At 40.2% G+C, this 17,757-nt stretch overlaps 1 protein-coding gene across 30 annotated transcripts in view; it reads left to right on the top strand.

The window, feature by feature from the left end:
- Window positions 1-17,757, top strand: part of PEX5L (peroxisomal biogenesis factor 5 like) — a 782,439-nt gene that overhangs the window by 747,611 nt on the left and 17,071 nt on the right. For all 30 annotated transcript variants that reach the window (XM_084990388.1, XM_003132551.7, XM_005670010.4 and 27 more), the window contains 3 exons: window positions 11,428-11,544; window positions 14,394-14,537; window positions 17,632-17,702. In XM_084990388.1, the coding sequence (XP_084846514.1) occupies window positions 11,428-11,544; window positions 14,394-14,537; window positions 17,632-17,702 (332 nt within the window). The remainder of the gene's footprint in view (window positions 1-11,427; window positions 11,545-14,393; window positions 14,538-17,631; window positions 17,703-17,757) is intronic.

Here is a 17,757-nt window from a genome sequence, read left to right as displayed (position 1 = left end):
AACTACATGACACACCTGAGGCCACACAGTGAAGTCACAGAGAAAGAGCACAACTTGGACCTGGAGTTCTCGTATTATTGGGGTCAAGAATGAAGACCTAAGATTTCAAGGCCTCAGTCTTTATTGGTGAATTTAAAACATGAGCAGGAATTTAAAGCTCAGAAAGAGGAAAAACAAAACAAAAACAAAAACAACCTCCCAAATGGTCAATTGTTGAGAGCAACAAAGAAATCTAAAATAAGGGAACCTGGGAAGTAAGGCGAGGAGGGAGGTGGCTGGGCACAGACTGGCTCCTTAGCTAGTCTTGTGGCCGGTGATGTGTTTGTCAAGATAGCCAACTTGAAGAGGATGAACTGCTTTGAACTAAGCAAACATAGTCAGGTACTTGCATTGCAGGAAGCAAAGCCAACCCTCACGACTTACACTCCAGCTATCCACCTTCATCATGTGACTTGTCGCTCGGAACCTAAGATAAGCCTCAAACCCATGGGTCCTCCACATCTCCCCAAGCCTGTGCTAAAGCAGCCCTATAGTCTCTGGCTGTTCAGGGCCCAAAGAGCAGCCAGGAAGCCTGCAAGAAGTAAGCAGCCTCTGAGAAATCAGCCTCAAGTGTTCCCAAGACCAAGCCAACCCCAGGCTTAGTTGCCAAACCTCATTCCAAGGCACCCTAAGAACAGTTCTTTATTGTGAATGCAAATATGACTGGAGCCACAAACAGATAATCATATGAAATTCTGGTTCTGGGGAGGCGTTCATTTGCTAATGAATACGCTAAAAGCCTTTTCAAAAGTGACCCCTACCCATTTGGACAATAGGCTTTGCTTATTGTGCTTTAATATTCCATTCCTCTTTGCCACTTGTCGGGTGAAGCAAAGAACAGGAGATCTGTGTAGATTCTCTGTTAGAAATGGCTCTTGGTTGCCTCTGACATCCTGCTCAAGCCTTGTATTGAATTATTTCAAGCCTCCTATGCTCTCTCCTTTTCTCCCATCATTTCCAGTTTTTCCTCCCCACATTTCCGCAGGTATAAGGCTGGCATGTTGTTGGGTGAGAGTCTCAGGCTGTTTGTCCTGCCTGCTGACATTGGCAGTGATGGTTACTCCATTAAACAAAGAAGTGCAACTAACCCAGAGGCAACCAGAAAATCTTTGAGTGCTAGTACCAATATATTTTTTTAAACACTTCTGAACCACAGTTTACAGTCTGTGGGATTATATCCTCCATCCTGGAAATATTCTTTCTCATTTTCAAATCTAAAACAACATCAATTGCCGATTCCTTAGTTCTTACATGTTACAGATTCTAAGCACTTTACATACATTGCTTCACTTAATCCACACAACCACATTAAGAGACTACATTTTACAAACCAGGAAACTGAGTTAAAGAGGTGGACTAAATTGCCAAAAATCAGGTGACAAGTGTTGGCAAAACTCAGCCTCTGTCCACTGGTTCCAAATAAAAACTTGGAGACAGAGTTTTGGCTGAAGGAGGAAAAAAATTAGCTTTTATTGCTTTGCCAGTCAAAGGACGCCATGGCAGGCTAATGCCTTAAAGACTCTGCCCTCCCTTGGAGAAGAATTTCCAGGAGTTTTATAGTCTAAAAGGAGGAAAACAGAGTTTCATATAAGACTCTGGGTTGGGGGCAAACATGCATTCTTCTTTCTTTCAGGGACTCTTAGTCATCAAAGCTGATATCAGATCTCAATGTGATCCTGGTGATGGTCTTCTGGGTTATGGCATCCTGACTTTTCCTAGAATAACAATACTTGTGAAAAGGGCATAGTGATCAGAGACAAGAACAAACTAGGAAAATTCCTGAAAAACATCAGGTGCTTAGCATAATCTCTGATTCAAAGCAGTTGTGCCTCGAGTGCATAATCTCTAGCTCACAGATGATTATGGTCAGGGTGCAATCAAATAAGGGAGAAACACAAGGAAAGGGCTCCAAGCTGTTAAATTTTAAGCTATCCATTTCTTAAAAAAAAAAAGGAATATAATCTTTTCTTTTAGGTGTATAAGATGCCTACATGTTATGTATATCCCTTGAGGGGGATCCAGAACCTTGCCCCAAGGCTATACTATTGATGGTTTGTTGTTGCTGTTGTTGTTGTTTGTTTTACTGCTCCTCCTCCCTTGTCTTTGAATCCCCTCTCTTCCCCAGTCAGCAACTCTCTGAACCTACCCCTTGGAACTCAGAGAAGGCCACAGAGGAGGAATGAGACCCATTTCCTAAAAACAAGAAATGGAGAAACAGAAAGGCCTTTGTGCCCAGGAGCTCCACAGGACCCCACTTGGTTTCCCAGGAAGCATAGCCGGGGTTTTGGCCTGTTCCACCTGATGCCAAAGCTCATCTGTTTTCTTCACTATACAGTTGAGCTTGAGAAAGGGGTGTGCATGATAGGTCCATTTCTTAGCTCATAGAGATTTTATTAATCTCAAATCTTCCTGTTTGACTCAGTAAATCAATTCAGGGAGTTGCTGTGGGGCTCAGTGGGTAAAAACCTGATGTAGTGTCCATGAGGATGTGCATTTGATCCCTGGCATTGCTCAGTGGGTTAAAGGTCCAGCATTGCCGCAAATAGCAGTTGTAGGTCACAGATGCGACTTGGATCAATGTTGCTGTGGCTGTGGCGTAGGCCTACAGCTGCAGTTCCAATTTAACAGAACTTCCCATATGTCACAGGTGCAGCCATAAAAAGGAAAAAGTTCATTAATAACACTGTAAGCAAAGACACTCAGGCTTGTAAGAGATCATTGAATTCATTAGGTCAAACTGACCTATGAGTTGTCTGTACAGCACTCCTCACATTGGTCATTGTGTTTCTGAAGACTTCTAATTCTGGGGAACCCATCCCTCTGAGGAAGAAGCAGCCCATTCCATTTTCAGGTAGCTTCATGTTGCAGTGGATAAAAATCTTTCCCCCTGGTACTGCCCTTCTCTCATCCTAATTCTGCTGTCTGCAAAAACAAAGCTAAACTGCTTGCTCTGCGCTCAGCACCCCTCTCAGCCTTGCTTTACCAGGCTAATTGCTTCAAAAACAGGCTTACTCCTACCCATCCACTCTTGCCTGAGGAGACTCCAGTTTACCAATGACCCTAACTGTGTGGGATACCCAGGGCTATACCCAGAGCTCAAACTAATTCTGAACAATCAAAATTCTCTCCTATCCTTCATCAGGGTGCTGGACAGTCTTTCACTGCAGCCTTGGGTTGAATATGTTCTTTGGGCAGCCATGTGGACTCCTCCACTAATATTGAGCTGTAAGTCAGCAAGTGATGAGAGAAGACATTTCTGCCACTCTTCACCAGGCTGGGCTACTAGATCCAAGACAATGAGGTCCCTAACTCATCTGCATATAGTTTCATTTCAACAAAATTTTTTTATCATGGCAAATACTTTATCCAAACTTGCTTAGTGATTTTCATTCCTCACCATGTTTGGTGGTGGGTCTTTTTTTTTTTTTTAGTTTTGATCCAGTGACTGTTAATCAATGGATGTCTAAACAGAGAAAGAGGGAAGTCAGACTTCTCACAGACAGAATTGACATGTAAACTCACATCAACCAGTTCCTTCACAACACAACCCCAGGATCTTTCTAATAGACAATTATGTTTGACCACAAAATTGGAAGGAACTCTAACTCAAGAATGACCAAAATATACTGATGAATGGGAGCTGATAATATACTGCTATCCCTTAAAATTTCCCTGGTTCTAAGTAAAATTTCTTATTTTCTTTATATATTAGTTAATATTTGTCATGGTTCTCATAGAAATTTTTATTTACTAGTTTTACAATCAAAAAGTGAAAGGAAAAATGTCAAATATACTATTAGAGAAATGCTTTAGAGTATAATTTTGGAGATCAGTGAACTGGATAGAAGCCCTCTTCCAGAAAAAAATGTGATCCTGGATTAAGATCTCCTTTCCCCCTTATTCTGATGTTCTAAGTCAATCTACACAAAGCCAGTCTTTTCACTTTACAGATGACAAAAAATGATGTATAGGTGTTCTCCTGTGGCACAGCGGGTTAAGGATCTGGCATTGTCACTGCAGTGACAAGGGTCACTGCTGTGGTGTGGCCTCGCTTAGTGGGTTAACGATTCCCTGGCCTGGGAAGTTCTGAATGCTATGGGCATAGCCAAAAAAAAAAAGAAGAAAAAAAAAAGGTACAGATGGGTATAAATGACTTGTTCAAGTTCAAAGGGATGATGGCAGTTTCTAGCCCTTAATCTCTTTTCTTCCAAACCACTGATCAGGAATATCGGTATTGGAATTCAGAGAGGTAAGAGATTGCTCTAGTGTCAGGTCTTTGGAGAAAACATCATGGAGGAATTGAAACTAAAAAGACGTAAGCTTTTTTAACCAAATCTTTCTTTTTCATTAAAATAACACAAGCTAGCAATAGAAAACTTGGAAAGTGTTGCAAAGCACAAGGAACAGTGATAGGGCAAATTACTCATAATCGCAACCCATGAACTCAGTACTGTGGGTGTATTTCCTCTATAGTCATTTTCTCCTAACATATTGTTTGTTGTTTCTATTATTGTGATCATACTACACATTAAGGAACATAACTCAAGGCCTATTCCGTATCATAATAAATTCTTCATAAATATCATTTTAATTGCCATGTAATAGTCCATTTTTGCAATAATCTTTTTAACCTTGCTCTTATTTTTGACTAATTAGGTAGAAAGGAAAGATTTAAATGCAGAAGGGGAGTTCCCATTGTGGCTCAGTGGGTTAAGAACCCAACTAGTATTCATGAGGTCGCTGGTTCAATCCCTGGCCTCACTTAGTGGGTTAAGGATCCAGCATTGTCGTGAACTGTGGTGTAGGCCTCAGACTAGGCATGGATCCTGCATTGCTGTGGCTGTGATATAGGCCAGCAGCTACAGTTCCAACCTGGGAACCTCCATATACTGTAGGTGCAGCCCTAAAAAGTCAAAAAAAAAAAAAAAGAGAGAGAGGAAAGGTTATCTAGAAGTAGATAATGTATATACAGAAAATTAAATCACCAGAATACTCACAGATGTGTATTTGAGCTTTGAGGTTGTGAGTGATTGTTTCATTCTTTTTTTTTTAATTTAATTTTATTTTTTGGTCCTTTTAGGGCCTCACCCGCAGCATATGCAGGTTCCCAGGCTAGGGGTCGAATTGGAGTTATAGCCGCTGGCCTGCACCACAGCCAAAGCCAGATCCAAGCCACATCTGTGACCTACACAATACTCACGGCAACACCAGATCCTTAACCCACTGAGCGAGTCCAGGGATCAAACCCACAACTTCATGGTTCCTAGTTGGATTGGTTTCTGCTGCACCATGATGGGAACTCCTTAATTTTCATTATAGTTCATTTAAAATGTTCTGTCAGTTTCTGCTGTACAGCAAAGTGACCCAGTTATACACGTATATACATTCTTTTTCTTGCATTATCCACCATCATATTCCATCACAAGTGATTAGATATAGTTCCTTGTGCTATATAGCAGGATCTCACTGCTTATCCACTCCAAATGTTAGTAGTTGTAAACTTGACAACCACAAGCCTAGTCTCCAAGTCCATGAGTTTGTTTCTTTTCTGTAGATAGGTTTGTTTGTGACGTATATTAGATTCCAGATATGAGTGGTATCATAGATTGTATTTGTCTTTCTGACTTACTTCACTTAGTATGAGAGGCTCTAGTTCCATCCTTGTTGCTGCAAATGGCATTATCTTGTTCTTTTTTATGGCTGAGTAGTATTCCATTGTGTATATGTACCACATCTTCTTAATCCATTCATCTGTCTTTGGACATTTAGGTTGTTTCCATATCTTGGCTATTGTGAATAGTATTGCAATGAACACAGGGGTGCATGTACCTTTTTCAATGAATGTTTTGTCTGGACATATGCCCAAGAGTAGGATTGCTGGTCATATGGCAGTTCTGTATTTAGTTTTCTGAGGTACCTCCATACTGTTTTCCATAGTGGTTGTACCAATTTACATTCCCACCAGCAGTGCAGGAGGATTCCCTTTTCTCCACACCCTCTCCAGCCTTTGTTATTTGTGGACTTGCTAATGATGGCCATTCTGACTGGTGTGAAATGGTACCTCACTCTAATTTTGATTTGCATTTCTCTAGTACTTAATGATGTTGAACATTTTTACATATGCCTGTTGGCCATCTGTGTGTCTTCTTTGGAGAAATGTCTCTTCAGAGACATTTTCTGCCCACTTTTCAATTGGGTTGTTTTTTTGCTGTTGAGTTATATGAATTGTTTGTGTATTTTGGAAATTAAGCCCTTGTCAGTTATGTCATTTGAAACTATTTTCTCCCATTCTGTAGGTTGTCTTTTTTTTTTTTTTTCAATGGCTTCCTTCACTGTGAAAAGCTTTTAAGTTTGATTAGGTCCCATTGGTTTATTCTTGTTTTTATTTCTATTGTTTATGAAAGGGGGGGGTCCCTTATAATTAACTCCTTGTTTTTCTCTTGCCACCTTTAGAATCCTCTCTTTAACTTTTGCCATTTTTATTACAATATGTCTTGGTGTGGGCCTGTTTGGGTTCAACTTGTTTGGGGCCGTCTCTGCTTCCTATATCTGTTTCCTTCCGATTTGGAAAGTTTTCAGCCATAACTTCTTCAAATATGTTTTTGATCCTCTTTTCTCTTTTTCCTCCTTCTGAAATCTCTGTTATGTGTAGATTAGCCTGCTTTATATTATCCCATAGATCTCTTATATTGCTTTCATGTGTTTTTTTTTTATGGTTTTGTGTCTGCTGTCCTGATTGGGTGATTTCCATTATTCTATCTTCCAAGTCACTGATTTCATTCCTCTGCATTATTCATCCTGCTCTTCAGTGCCTTTAACTCAGTTTGCATCTCTGCAAATGAATTTTATAATTTTTCTTGGCTTTTCCTTATATTTTCTAGTTCCTTTATAAAGTGATCGGTATTACTGTTCATATCTATTCTTATTTCTTTCATATTTGCTCTTAATTCCTTCAGTATTTTCACTATTTTATTTTTGAACGTGCTGGCTTAACAGACTGCAGAGGTCTGTTTCATTGTTTGCTCCTTCAAGGGGAATTCTCCTGTTCTTTTAACTGGGCATGGTTCCTGAGCTGCTTCATTTTGCTTATATTTTTCTTATTCTGTGAGTTGAGGGAAAGCAACTGCTGTAGTCATGAAGGGCTATTTATATATAAGAGCACCCTGGATATTTTGTAAAGGGTTACTATTTTTGGCATGAGGGCTGCTTTTGTTTGGATGCTTGCTGTCTCTTTCCTTAGTGTGTGCAGGCTGTTACCCACTTGATAAGGTCCTGCGTGTGCTTCCAGGGAGATGGAGGCAATGGGGAGGGCTAGTGAGCAGTGCCTGGTTGCTGGGACCTTGACAGTGGCAAGGACTTGTGGGAAGTTGGCACAGGCTGCTCTTAGTTGCAAGGCCCTGGGAAGTGGCAGTGATCCTCAGGCAGGTGTAAGTGGCACCTGGAGCATTTGGCAGTGGGGTGTGAGAGGAACAATGGATGGTACTCAGTTGCAGTGTCCTCCTCTGTGACAATCTCTGAGGTGACTGGAATCACAGGTGGTGCCTGTTCACAGACCCCTAGTGGTAGCAGGCCACACCTACTTCTGGAGTCTGAGATGACTGCTGTGGTTTTTCCCCACTGCCTGTAGCCCATAGAAGAGGTGCTTCGCCACCCATACCCTGCCCTCCAAGAGTCTGCGTTTGCACAGAGAAAGATATTCCTATGGTGGCCCACCCCTCCTCCTCTTGCCTTCCCCAACAATGGTGCCTTGCTTCTCCTGGGGGCCTAGGCCTTCTCCTGGTTCCCTCAGCTGTGGTGCTTTGCTCCCCAGCCCTTCAGACTGCCTCCACAGCAACCCTTGTCCTCTTCCTGGAACTGACCTCTGGAGCCTGAATCTCAGCACACAGCCCCCTTCCAAGCATCTCAGGCTGTGGTGTCCTGGGAGGTGGTAGCAATGGTCTGTACAGCTCTCTGCTTTGCCCTCCTCAGTCCAGCTACTGTGCTTTTTCCTGAAACTTTGAGGTCCCTCTATCTCAGTTGATCTCCCTGTCAGTTAGGTGGCTTCCCATGGTGTGGGTTCCTTTCCTCTTTCACAGTGCCCTCTCAGGAGTCCTGATTCATTTTCTCTCTCTCTCTTTTATTTTTTCCTTTTCTTCTACCTGGTTATATGGAGGGTTTCTTGCCCTTTTTGGAGGTTTAGGGTCTCCTGCCAGCATTCAATAGATGTTCTCTGAGAATCGTTTTACAAGTAAATGGTCTTTTTGATATGTTTGTGGGAGAAGTTGAGTGCCATGTGTTACTTCTCTGCCATCTTGATCCTGCCTCCTGTTTCATTTATATTTTTTCCAGTGGTACAAAAACACTACTAAGCACACCTACATTTATTGAGCGTTTACCACATGCTTTATGCATAGATACACTCATTTAGCCCTAGTAATGACTAACCAAGATCATTAGTCTGTCTTCATTTTAAGGGTAAGAAAATGAGGCCTGGAGATGGTTAGGGACTTAAAGAAGGTCAGTGATGGAACCAAAATTTGTCCACAGATCCATGTGAAGAGAAAGGTTCTGTTCTTAACCACCATATTGCAGATCCCATGGTTTTAATGAAGATCTACAGTTGTTGTAATCAAAAAGCTATTTTTAAAATGAAAATGGCTTGCAAACAATAGTTCATTTCTGGTGTAAGCAGATATGTTGTTACCCACTACCAATCTACCAAAATCCCACGATAGCTAAGAAAATCATCAATACATAAAATCCCCTTAGTCATGTCTAAAATATTTAAAATTCAAGTATGTTTCAGATTTCTCTGAAATTGATTAGAATAGAAAAAAAGAAGCACTGTTAATTGCTGTTACGTGAATGAAGTCTGGATTCTGAGACTGGGTGAATATTGATTGTGCTAAAAGTAGTCTTCTGTAATTAAATGAAACTGTGCTATGTACTTTAATTAGTTAGCAGATCTTATTCTAAGTGGTAACAGTCAGTCCTGGTGTATCTCATTAAATTAGAGCCTGGCAGTCCCACCTCAAATGAGGTTCTTTTTCCACAGCTCTTATTTATGCATTTACTGCTCTAATTTGAAAGTGCAGGAAAGGTGACTTTTGCAATCTAGGTGTACACATTATAAAAGCTTCCTCATTCTTTCATTCAAAAGACTCGTAATAGCTTTAGATTGTAAGGAATCTCAATAGGGGAACGTAACTGCCTCAGAAAGTACTGAAGCCGTTGGCATCTCACATCACCCATCAGGGGGCTTGGGAAAGTCAGTAAACATTATAAAATTCACTTGATAGATTTCTCTTTGTTTCTGTGCAGAGAAGCTGAACCTACATCTGTGAAAGGCTATTCAAGAAAATGAATTTCCTTATATCTAAATGTACAGGTTTCATGGTATTTAATGAAGGAAAGATAACCTTTCATCTCATTGTTTTTTGGCCTTTTTAAAATTATAAAAGAAGTGCATACTTAGAGAAAATTTAGGAAGTGCAGAAAAACTAAAAAGGCAAGAGAAAATTTAGGAAGTGCAGAAAAACTAAAAAGTCAAGAAAAACATTATTCATCATTGCTTTTTTCAAAGATGGATTATTCTTAAGGAGGATAGGGTATTTCCTTTTCATCTCTCACCTAGCTGTTGTATATCTGAAATCATTCTGTTTGCATAATTGGTGTTTTACTAGAAAGACTCACTGAAAAAGAAATTTTGAATTGTATTCCAAACCCTAACCTGGATAAGTGGGGGCCATTTCATGGGTTTCTAGTATCCAGACTTATATTGTCAAATGCCCTCTGACCTAAGCCTTTGTTGGAGAGAGACCTCTACTGAAAGGACAGACCCATTTCTGGGGTAGGAATGAGTATTCTGGATATAATAAAGAAAGAGGAAAAAGAGATACTATTTACTTAGTAGCCTGGATTAATCACATTGGGCTGGCCCTTTCCCCTGCATGTTTGTATTCAAAAGAAGTAAGTTTATAATTATCATTCAGAGAAACTTTGAAAAAGAGGTCCCACCACATAACTACCACCACCCAGGCATGAGGGTGGGATAGATGGTGAGCCTGGGAAGATTAAAAGGTGAATAACAACCTTAGTGAGATGTCAACAAGTCGTAAGATTTAGAATCATAGAAATTGAGATTTGCAGATAAATTGGATTTCAGTCCCAGACTGAGATGTTCACGGAATGCCCAAGCATATCTCTTACCAAATTGGCAGGTAACTTAGTTTCAGGCACTGAATATGGAAGACTTTTGTGGTGCCAGAAAACAGGGACAAGTCTCCACCCTCTTGTCTGTCATACTGACTGCCATTGGCTACCAAGTTCTACCTGGTTCCTTGAAATCCAGTTTCTATTTCTCTGCCATGTGGGTATCAGAGTAGCACACCCTCTGTCATCCTCTTGGAGGTCAGGCCAATTTGCCAGAGAAATACCTAAAAGCTAAGCATCATCTCCCACTCACCTCAGAACCCACTACCCTCCTTCTCTTTTCCCACCCCAGAAAGTTCCCTTCCTAAGATACTTGCTCGTTTCCCTCCCCCCAAGACACCTAACATACTCTCTTCAGGCTTAGTAAAATGGAAGCCAACCAGAGTTAGATTTTGCTGGAAAATTCTGCTTTAGTAGAGGAACACACACCTCCCCTGAAGTAAAGAAGAGCAAATGGACTGGTTTCCCTTTTGGAAGACATAAAGGAAAGTTATAAAGAGAAAAATGCAAAGTAATATTAAAAAAAAAAAAAAAAAAAAAAAAAAAAAAACCATCCTGCCATAGAAAAGAGCTTGAAGAGGACTCGGTTGAGTTCACATCCAAAGCTAGGGTCCTTCATTCCTTAACATGGAGGCCATGTTCACTGTAAGGTGATGAGTGTGGGCTTGGTAAGCCACTGTGGTTTAGATCCTGTGCCATCCTAGCTTTATGACCATACCCTCTAGGCTCAGTTTTCTCCTATCACAGTGTTCGGCACAGAGTACTATCTACCAATGTTGCTCTCCCTTGTCCCTGGCTGGCTGCCTCCCTAAGGCGCTGCCCAGCCAGTCCCAAAGCAATTTATCTAATACTTCATAGCCTAGGAGCAACTCTAGGAAAGAGTGCCCTTCCTAAAAATGTGTGCGTGGTACCCATGCTTGGAGCTGTTCAATGAGTTTTTAGCTGAATTTGGTTTATATGATCCTGGTTCCTCAGATGGTGAATATTTTCCTGCTGGAGAAAGTCACAGCTAATCCAATTTGACTCTTTAACCACAGAATGCCTTCCAAAAGCTCTTCAACCATGAATATTATTGGAGATGGCCAGTTCCTTCTTAGAACTCATTCTGATCTTTGAGGAAAACAGTTGTTCTGGAAATAAACCTAATGATATAGCATGTTCTTAAATCCATCTCTCTTCATTTTCTCTGTCTCCTAGTCAGATACAGAGTTTTGGGACAAGATGCAAGCAGAATGGGAAGAAATGGCCCGGAGGAACTGGATATCAGAGAACCAAGAAGCCCAGAACCAGGTTACAATCTCAGCTAGCGAGAAGGTAACCGTTTCTCTTCATACATATGCTGACCAGTTTTCTCAAATCTTTGGATCATATTCCTATAAATTAGTAGATAAGTAAAAAAAAAAATTGTGAAAAAAATTTGAAAAAAAGAAAGTTTAAAAAAAAAAAATCCAAGAATTAAGCAGACAATTTAATGTCAGTCTGACCTAGAAGAAATTCTGGTAGATGAAAACAATATAATCATCCAATGTGTGAAAGCAGCAAAGCTGGAATGGATACCCTTATTTTTATCAATATTAAGACAGACCATTTGGCAGCCAACCAGAACTTGGATCCTGATGGCTGGCCAGTTACTAAACTAATACTGAGCGTAGGTTAGAATAAGAACTGGGCTAATCCCACAATATGCTTTGTCAGTTTGTCATGTGAGCTGTGTGGATGAGCTAACAGAAGTGATAGCAATGGACAGGAGAGTGAGAGGGGACTTAGGGCTGTAGTTCACAGGTGGGCTTTCTGCAGCTGGCAAAGAACTTAGTGGGAGTGATGCCCTTCACACAACCAGGTCAAGTCCCAAGGAGATTCCTCAGAAACATTCCCCCTGATAAGAGCTCCTGCAATTGTGTGAGTACAGTGAATAATCAGCCAGATTATCCATTTAGTCTCAGTCGCTCTAGGACTTATGCTTTTAAAAACACTTGAAAAAAGAAAACGCTTGAGAAATAAATTTAAATGACTTGAAAGAAAAAGATGTGGAATTTTCTTACACAGGGAATAGGTGTATACGTATATGTTATAGTTTTTTCGTGGTGGAGGAATTCTCAGTCATACTCAGTTTTGGATAACTTCCATGATACTTAGTTCAACTCAACAAATATTTACGGAGTGTTTCTTCTGCTCTCAACAGCAGGGACTTTGATGAACAGTCTCTGATCTTCAGGGATTAGCAATCTATGTCATCATTAAAATGTCTTCCTCCATCCAGTATTTTCTGTCCCACAGTAGGCCAGGCAATCTCATAAAATCAGAACAACCATCTCATTAAAAATCATTATATTTTCCACAAAGAAACTGAGAGTAAGTGAGAAGAGAGAACATTGATGGGGAACAGCACTTTCTGGGCTATAATCCGTGCATCTGAGGGAGGGATGGCCGAGGGCCCTGAGCTCCCCACTCCCAGGGCCTCATCATCATTACATAAGCTTGGTCATATCCCTTGGATTTTGACAAAGGGTTTTGTCTTTCTAAGCACCTGTGGAGAATGAAGGTCTCTGTGGAGAATGAAGGTCTCCATGTGATGTGTTTAAAAACCTTAGACTAGACATCAACAGATAGCTTAATTATATCTATAAACTGGAAGGATATTATGATAACCCACTACCAAGGTTGCAACAGATGATAGCTCTGCTATTTATTTTTCTTTTTTTTTTTTTTTTTTTTTTTTGTCTTTTTGCCTTTTCTAGGGCCGCTTCCGGAGGCATATGGAGGTTCCCCGGCTAGGGGTCTAATCAGAGCTGTAGCCGCCAGCCTACGCCAGAGCCACAGCAACTCGAGATCTGAGTCACGACTGCAACCTACACCACAGCTCACAGCAACGCCGGATCTTTAACCCACTGAGTGAGGCCAGGGATCGAACCCACAACCTCATGGTTCCTAGTCAGATTCATTAACCACTGAGCCACGAGGGGAAGCTCTGCTATTTCTGATGTGAGTTTAAGTCGGGACAGACTCTCTCAAAAACAGTTCAACTACATGTATATCAAGGGCCTCAAATAGTTCATAGTCTTTAGCCTAAGAAATCCTTCTAGAAGTCTATCTTGAGGTAATAGTCATATGCAAAGTTTTGAGCATGAGGCTTTCACTGTAGCTTCATTTATGTTAACAAAAAAAATTGAAAATAAATTCCATCAAAAGAGGGCTAATTTTTAGCATAATATAGTTTTAATAAGTAAAACTGGATTTTAAGCTACAAACCTACGTATGTAGTATGAGCATATTGATTTAATTTATATTCTCATAAAAAATACTAGAAGATTATTTGTACATTCTGATAAATTTTTGCAATAAAAGATCTATAACTTTAAAACATGCATTCTTTGTGGGGAGATATAGCCCTTCCAGTGGGGCAAAAACTGATCTGAGAAGTAAAAGGCGAAAAAAGCCTTAGATATTACAGTAATTTGTAGCCTTCCAAAGGGCCACTGTACATAAACAGAAGTACAGTATGTGGTGTTAACATTTCAAGGGAATGAGTGGCAGCATTTAGCAAAAAGATATCCCGGAAGTCAGTATTTTTTAAATCTTGGGAAGAAATGGCTAAAACAAAAAGAAAAAAAATCAGAACAACAAAGAGTTCTATAGTGGAGTTCCTGTAGTGGCCCAGCAGAAATGAATCTGACTAGGAACCATGAGGTTGCAGGTTCAATCCCTGTCCTCGCTCGGTGGGTTAAGGATCTGGCATTACTGTGAGCTGTGGTATAGGTCACAGACACAGCTCAGATCTGGTGTTGCTGTGGCATAGGCTGGCAGGTGTATCTCCGATTAGACCCCTACCCTGGGATCCTCCATATGCCATGGGTGCAGCCCTAAAAAGAAAAAAAAAGAGAGAAGAAGAACAAACCAGAATACTAGCAATGATCATATTTAGGTTGGGACATTATGGGTAACTTTTAGTTTCTTTTTATATTATTTGATGATAAAATAATATGATCTAACATTTCCAGAATGAAAATGTTCTACAGTCATAATAAGAAAAAAACCATTGAAATTTAATTGAAATTAATGTAAATAAATAAAATGAATTAAATTCAAATTCAAAATGAACTGATTGAATATAACCATGAAGAGAAAAATCCATAGATCTGTGTTGGCCCCTCTCTGTGTTATAGGGATATTACTTTCACACTGAAAATCCCTTCAAGGACTGGCCTGGAGCATTTGAAGAAGGCTTGAAAAGGCTGAAAGAAGGGGACCTGCCAGTCACCATCCTCTTCATGGAGGCAGCAATTCTTCAGGACCCCGCAGATGCAGAGGTGTTGTTTCCCTTCATCCTGCCAGGCTCAGAAAGGGGCCTCCTGTGCCAACAAGGGGCAGTGGGTGGCACAGGACTCTGCTGGGTGGCGTTTTCCACCAAGTAAAGGTCCCCAAAGGAATTAACCTGGCTTGGTCTGATATGTATTTGAAAGTTATCAAATAAGTATTTACTTTCTAACCAAATCTTCAGTGCCTGTGATGCTCAAAAAAGAAAGGGTGGGAACAAGAAATGAAAAACAACCACCACCAACCTGGAGGCTCAAAGAGTTGAAAGGACAGATGCATGATGAGTCTGAAAGACAAGTAAATACCTCAGTGCAATGTAATAAAAGCAATGTCAGAGTTTGCACAGGATGCTAGGAGAGCAGAGAGCAAGGCATCTGACCCAGCCACCCGCCACAAGTGAATCCAAAGCTGAGTTTTGAAGGAAAGGATTAAAAACTGCAGGAGAGTCCAGCTGTCATTAAGAGGGAATGGCTTGTGGGGCCGAAGGACATGAAACTTTGGGTCTGTGGGGAGAGAGGAAGAGACAATGGCAGAAGAGGAGGCAAGAAGAGATAGGCAAGAGTTTGAACTTCATTCTAAAAGCCTTGGGGAACCACCTAGGGGAGAGACAGACACAATCAGATTTGCATGTTAGAAAAGCCCCTTTCTCTGAGACAGGAAGGTGATTGGAGATGGAGGCTGGGAGACCACCAAAGAGGCTGCAACAGTTTTATCTTGGTTCACTAAGTTTCCCAGCCTACAAATACCTATAATAAGATACTGGCCAGGTATAAAGGCTTCTTTTTTAGTTTGTGGATAATTTTCAGGAAACATCATATAAGGGATATTCCCAGAGGAATTTGAAGAAATTTATATGCACTGCTGAGCAGGCAGTACAGAATAGTGGTTAAGCTTTTAGGCTCTGCTATCCTAACCATGTGGGTTCAAATCCCTGCGCTACCACTCGTTAGCCAGGAGCCATGTTATCTGAGACAAGCCATTTAAACCCTCTAAGCTTCAGTTTCCTTGCATATAAAATAGAAATCACAATTGTAACTATCTCATTGGGTGCTATGAGGATTAAATTAGTACATGCAAATGAAATAGTTCAGTGCCTGGCGCATCAATATTTAACCTTCATTATTATTATCAGTTATACTTAGTTTGTATAGAAAGAACAAGTAAACTGATTACTAGTGAAAGCCCCTACTATCTTGTTAGTCAAAATGACTAAGAAATAATTGACTTGAGAGTTGGAATTCTGAAACAAAATGTTGGAATTTTTAAAAGATCTATCATTGTAGAAGAGAAAGTCATCTCATCAATAGGAAACGACAATCCCCCCCACCAACAAAATAATGTCATATTACATTTCTAAATGCTCTGTGTTTTCATATACATCATTTGACACAACCACCCTGAGAAGTGGAAAAAAAAAGAGTATACATTATTATCCCAGATTCATAACTGAGAAAATGAGAACACTTGGTAATTAATGGATCTTGGTCAAGGACCCAGGGCTTTTAAATCAATGGAGACCCCGAGGCTAAGATAATGGATGGTCTGTGAACAGTGAAAATGACACCACACCCAAAGGAGAGGAAGATGCCCCCAGAGGAAGATAGTTTCATCAATCGTTTCTTAAAAAGCATTCTAAGATGTATGGAAGATGAAATCAAAATAGATGCTGCTCCGTATATGTTTGAAAGATTAAAAAGAATCACTGATATCCATGGGGGAGCAGGGAGGGATAATCAGTATTTTGAGTTTATATGGTATGTGTAATAACCTATGAGGGGAAAAGCCAACACAATTTTTACAGCACTTTAAGATGACGCTATATTTTTTATATAGGTTTTTGGGGTTTTTTTTTTGTCTTTTTGTCTTTTCTATACCTGCACCTGCAACATATGGAGGTTCCCAGGTTAGGGGTCAAATCAGAGCTATAGCCGCTGGCCTACACCACAGCCACAGCAATGCAGGATCCAAGCCGAGTCTGGGACCTACACCACCACTCAGGACAACGCCAGATCCTTAACCCACGGAGCAAGGCCAGGGGTCAAACCCACAGCCTCATGGTTCCTAGTCAGATTCACTAACCACTGAGCCACAATGGGAACTCCTATTTTTATACAGTTTCACTTTAAAATGTTCATAGCATCAATTATCAAAGGTGGGACAGTTATGCAAACCTTTTGAAATCCCTAAGAGTCCAATACATCCCAGCAAATTTTAGGACAATGGTGTGTAGCAAGAGGTTTTATTGATGCATATTGCTCTTGTAATGATATGAGAATTACTGTTATTGTAAGTATATAAGTAGAAATTTGTTACATTAAAATTTTTCATTCCAGATATGAAAAACATTCTCTGCTTGAAAATATTCTTCACATTGATGACAATAGCAAAGGACTGGATACAACATACAGCCATAAGCCAATTGGTTGAGGGAATAATGGGATATTCATTAAACAAAATTTAAATTAAAAATTATAAGTAGGGGATTTTATAAAAACATGAAAGTTCTGATAAAGTAATATAAGGTGTAAATGTACACTATAAAATTATGTATGTGTCACATTGCACTGTATGTCTTTTATGCTTTTTAAAACGGATTATATTAAGTGGTGGACATGTTGTAGAGGGGTCCATTTTGTTTTGTTTCCCCTAGTTCCTAAATTTCCTGTTATCACTTCTAAGAACTGCTTGACTCTTTCATTTATACCAACTAATTTCATTTTCTATGTCTCAAGAGTCTTTATTGTAAACTTTAGACTATTTAGCTACATTTCTGAGTTATTTTTCTACCTCGTTTCCTGACAAATGCACAGTTTTTATACATTTATCTTTTGGTTTTAAGATATTAGTATCATGAAATCTCAAACTCAGAGGTTTCCATGGGCCACAGAGAGAATAAATACTGAGAGTTTGTAAATAATGACTCTTGGCCCGGATGTCACAGTTTGATTGAAGAAACGCATGTGATATTTTTCCCTCTTACAAGACTCTCACATCCAAGACAGGTTGCTCTGCACAGAGGAATCTGTCCCATGTAAACACCAACTAAATCTTCCTCCTGCGATGTTGACATTGGTTGTTTTTTTGTAGGCATGGCAGTTCCTTGGGATAACCCAGGCAGAGAATGAGAATGAACAAGCAGCTATTGTCGCCCTCCAGAGGTAGATGAAGCTAAGTGCAAAATCATGGGCTTACTGGAAATTTATTAAGGGACTC

Source organism: Sus scrofa, chromosome 13 (assembly GCF_054392235.1).
Source record: "Sus scrofa isolate SSC_HxYL_T2T_F1_AM1 chromosome 13, Sscrofa_HxYL_maternal_Yorkshire_Landrace_v2.0, whole genome shotgun sequence".
Classification (NCBI taxonomy): Eukaryota; Metazoa; Chordata; class Mammalia; order Artiodactyla; family Suidae; genus Sus; species Sus scrofa.
This window is presented reverse-complemented; position numbering and strand designations above follow the sequence as displayed.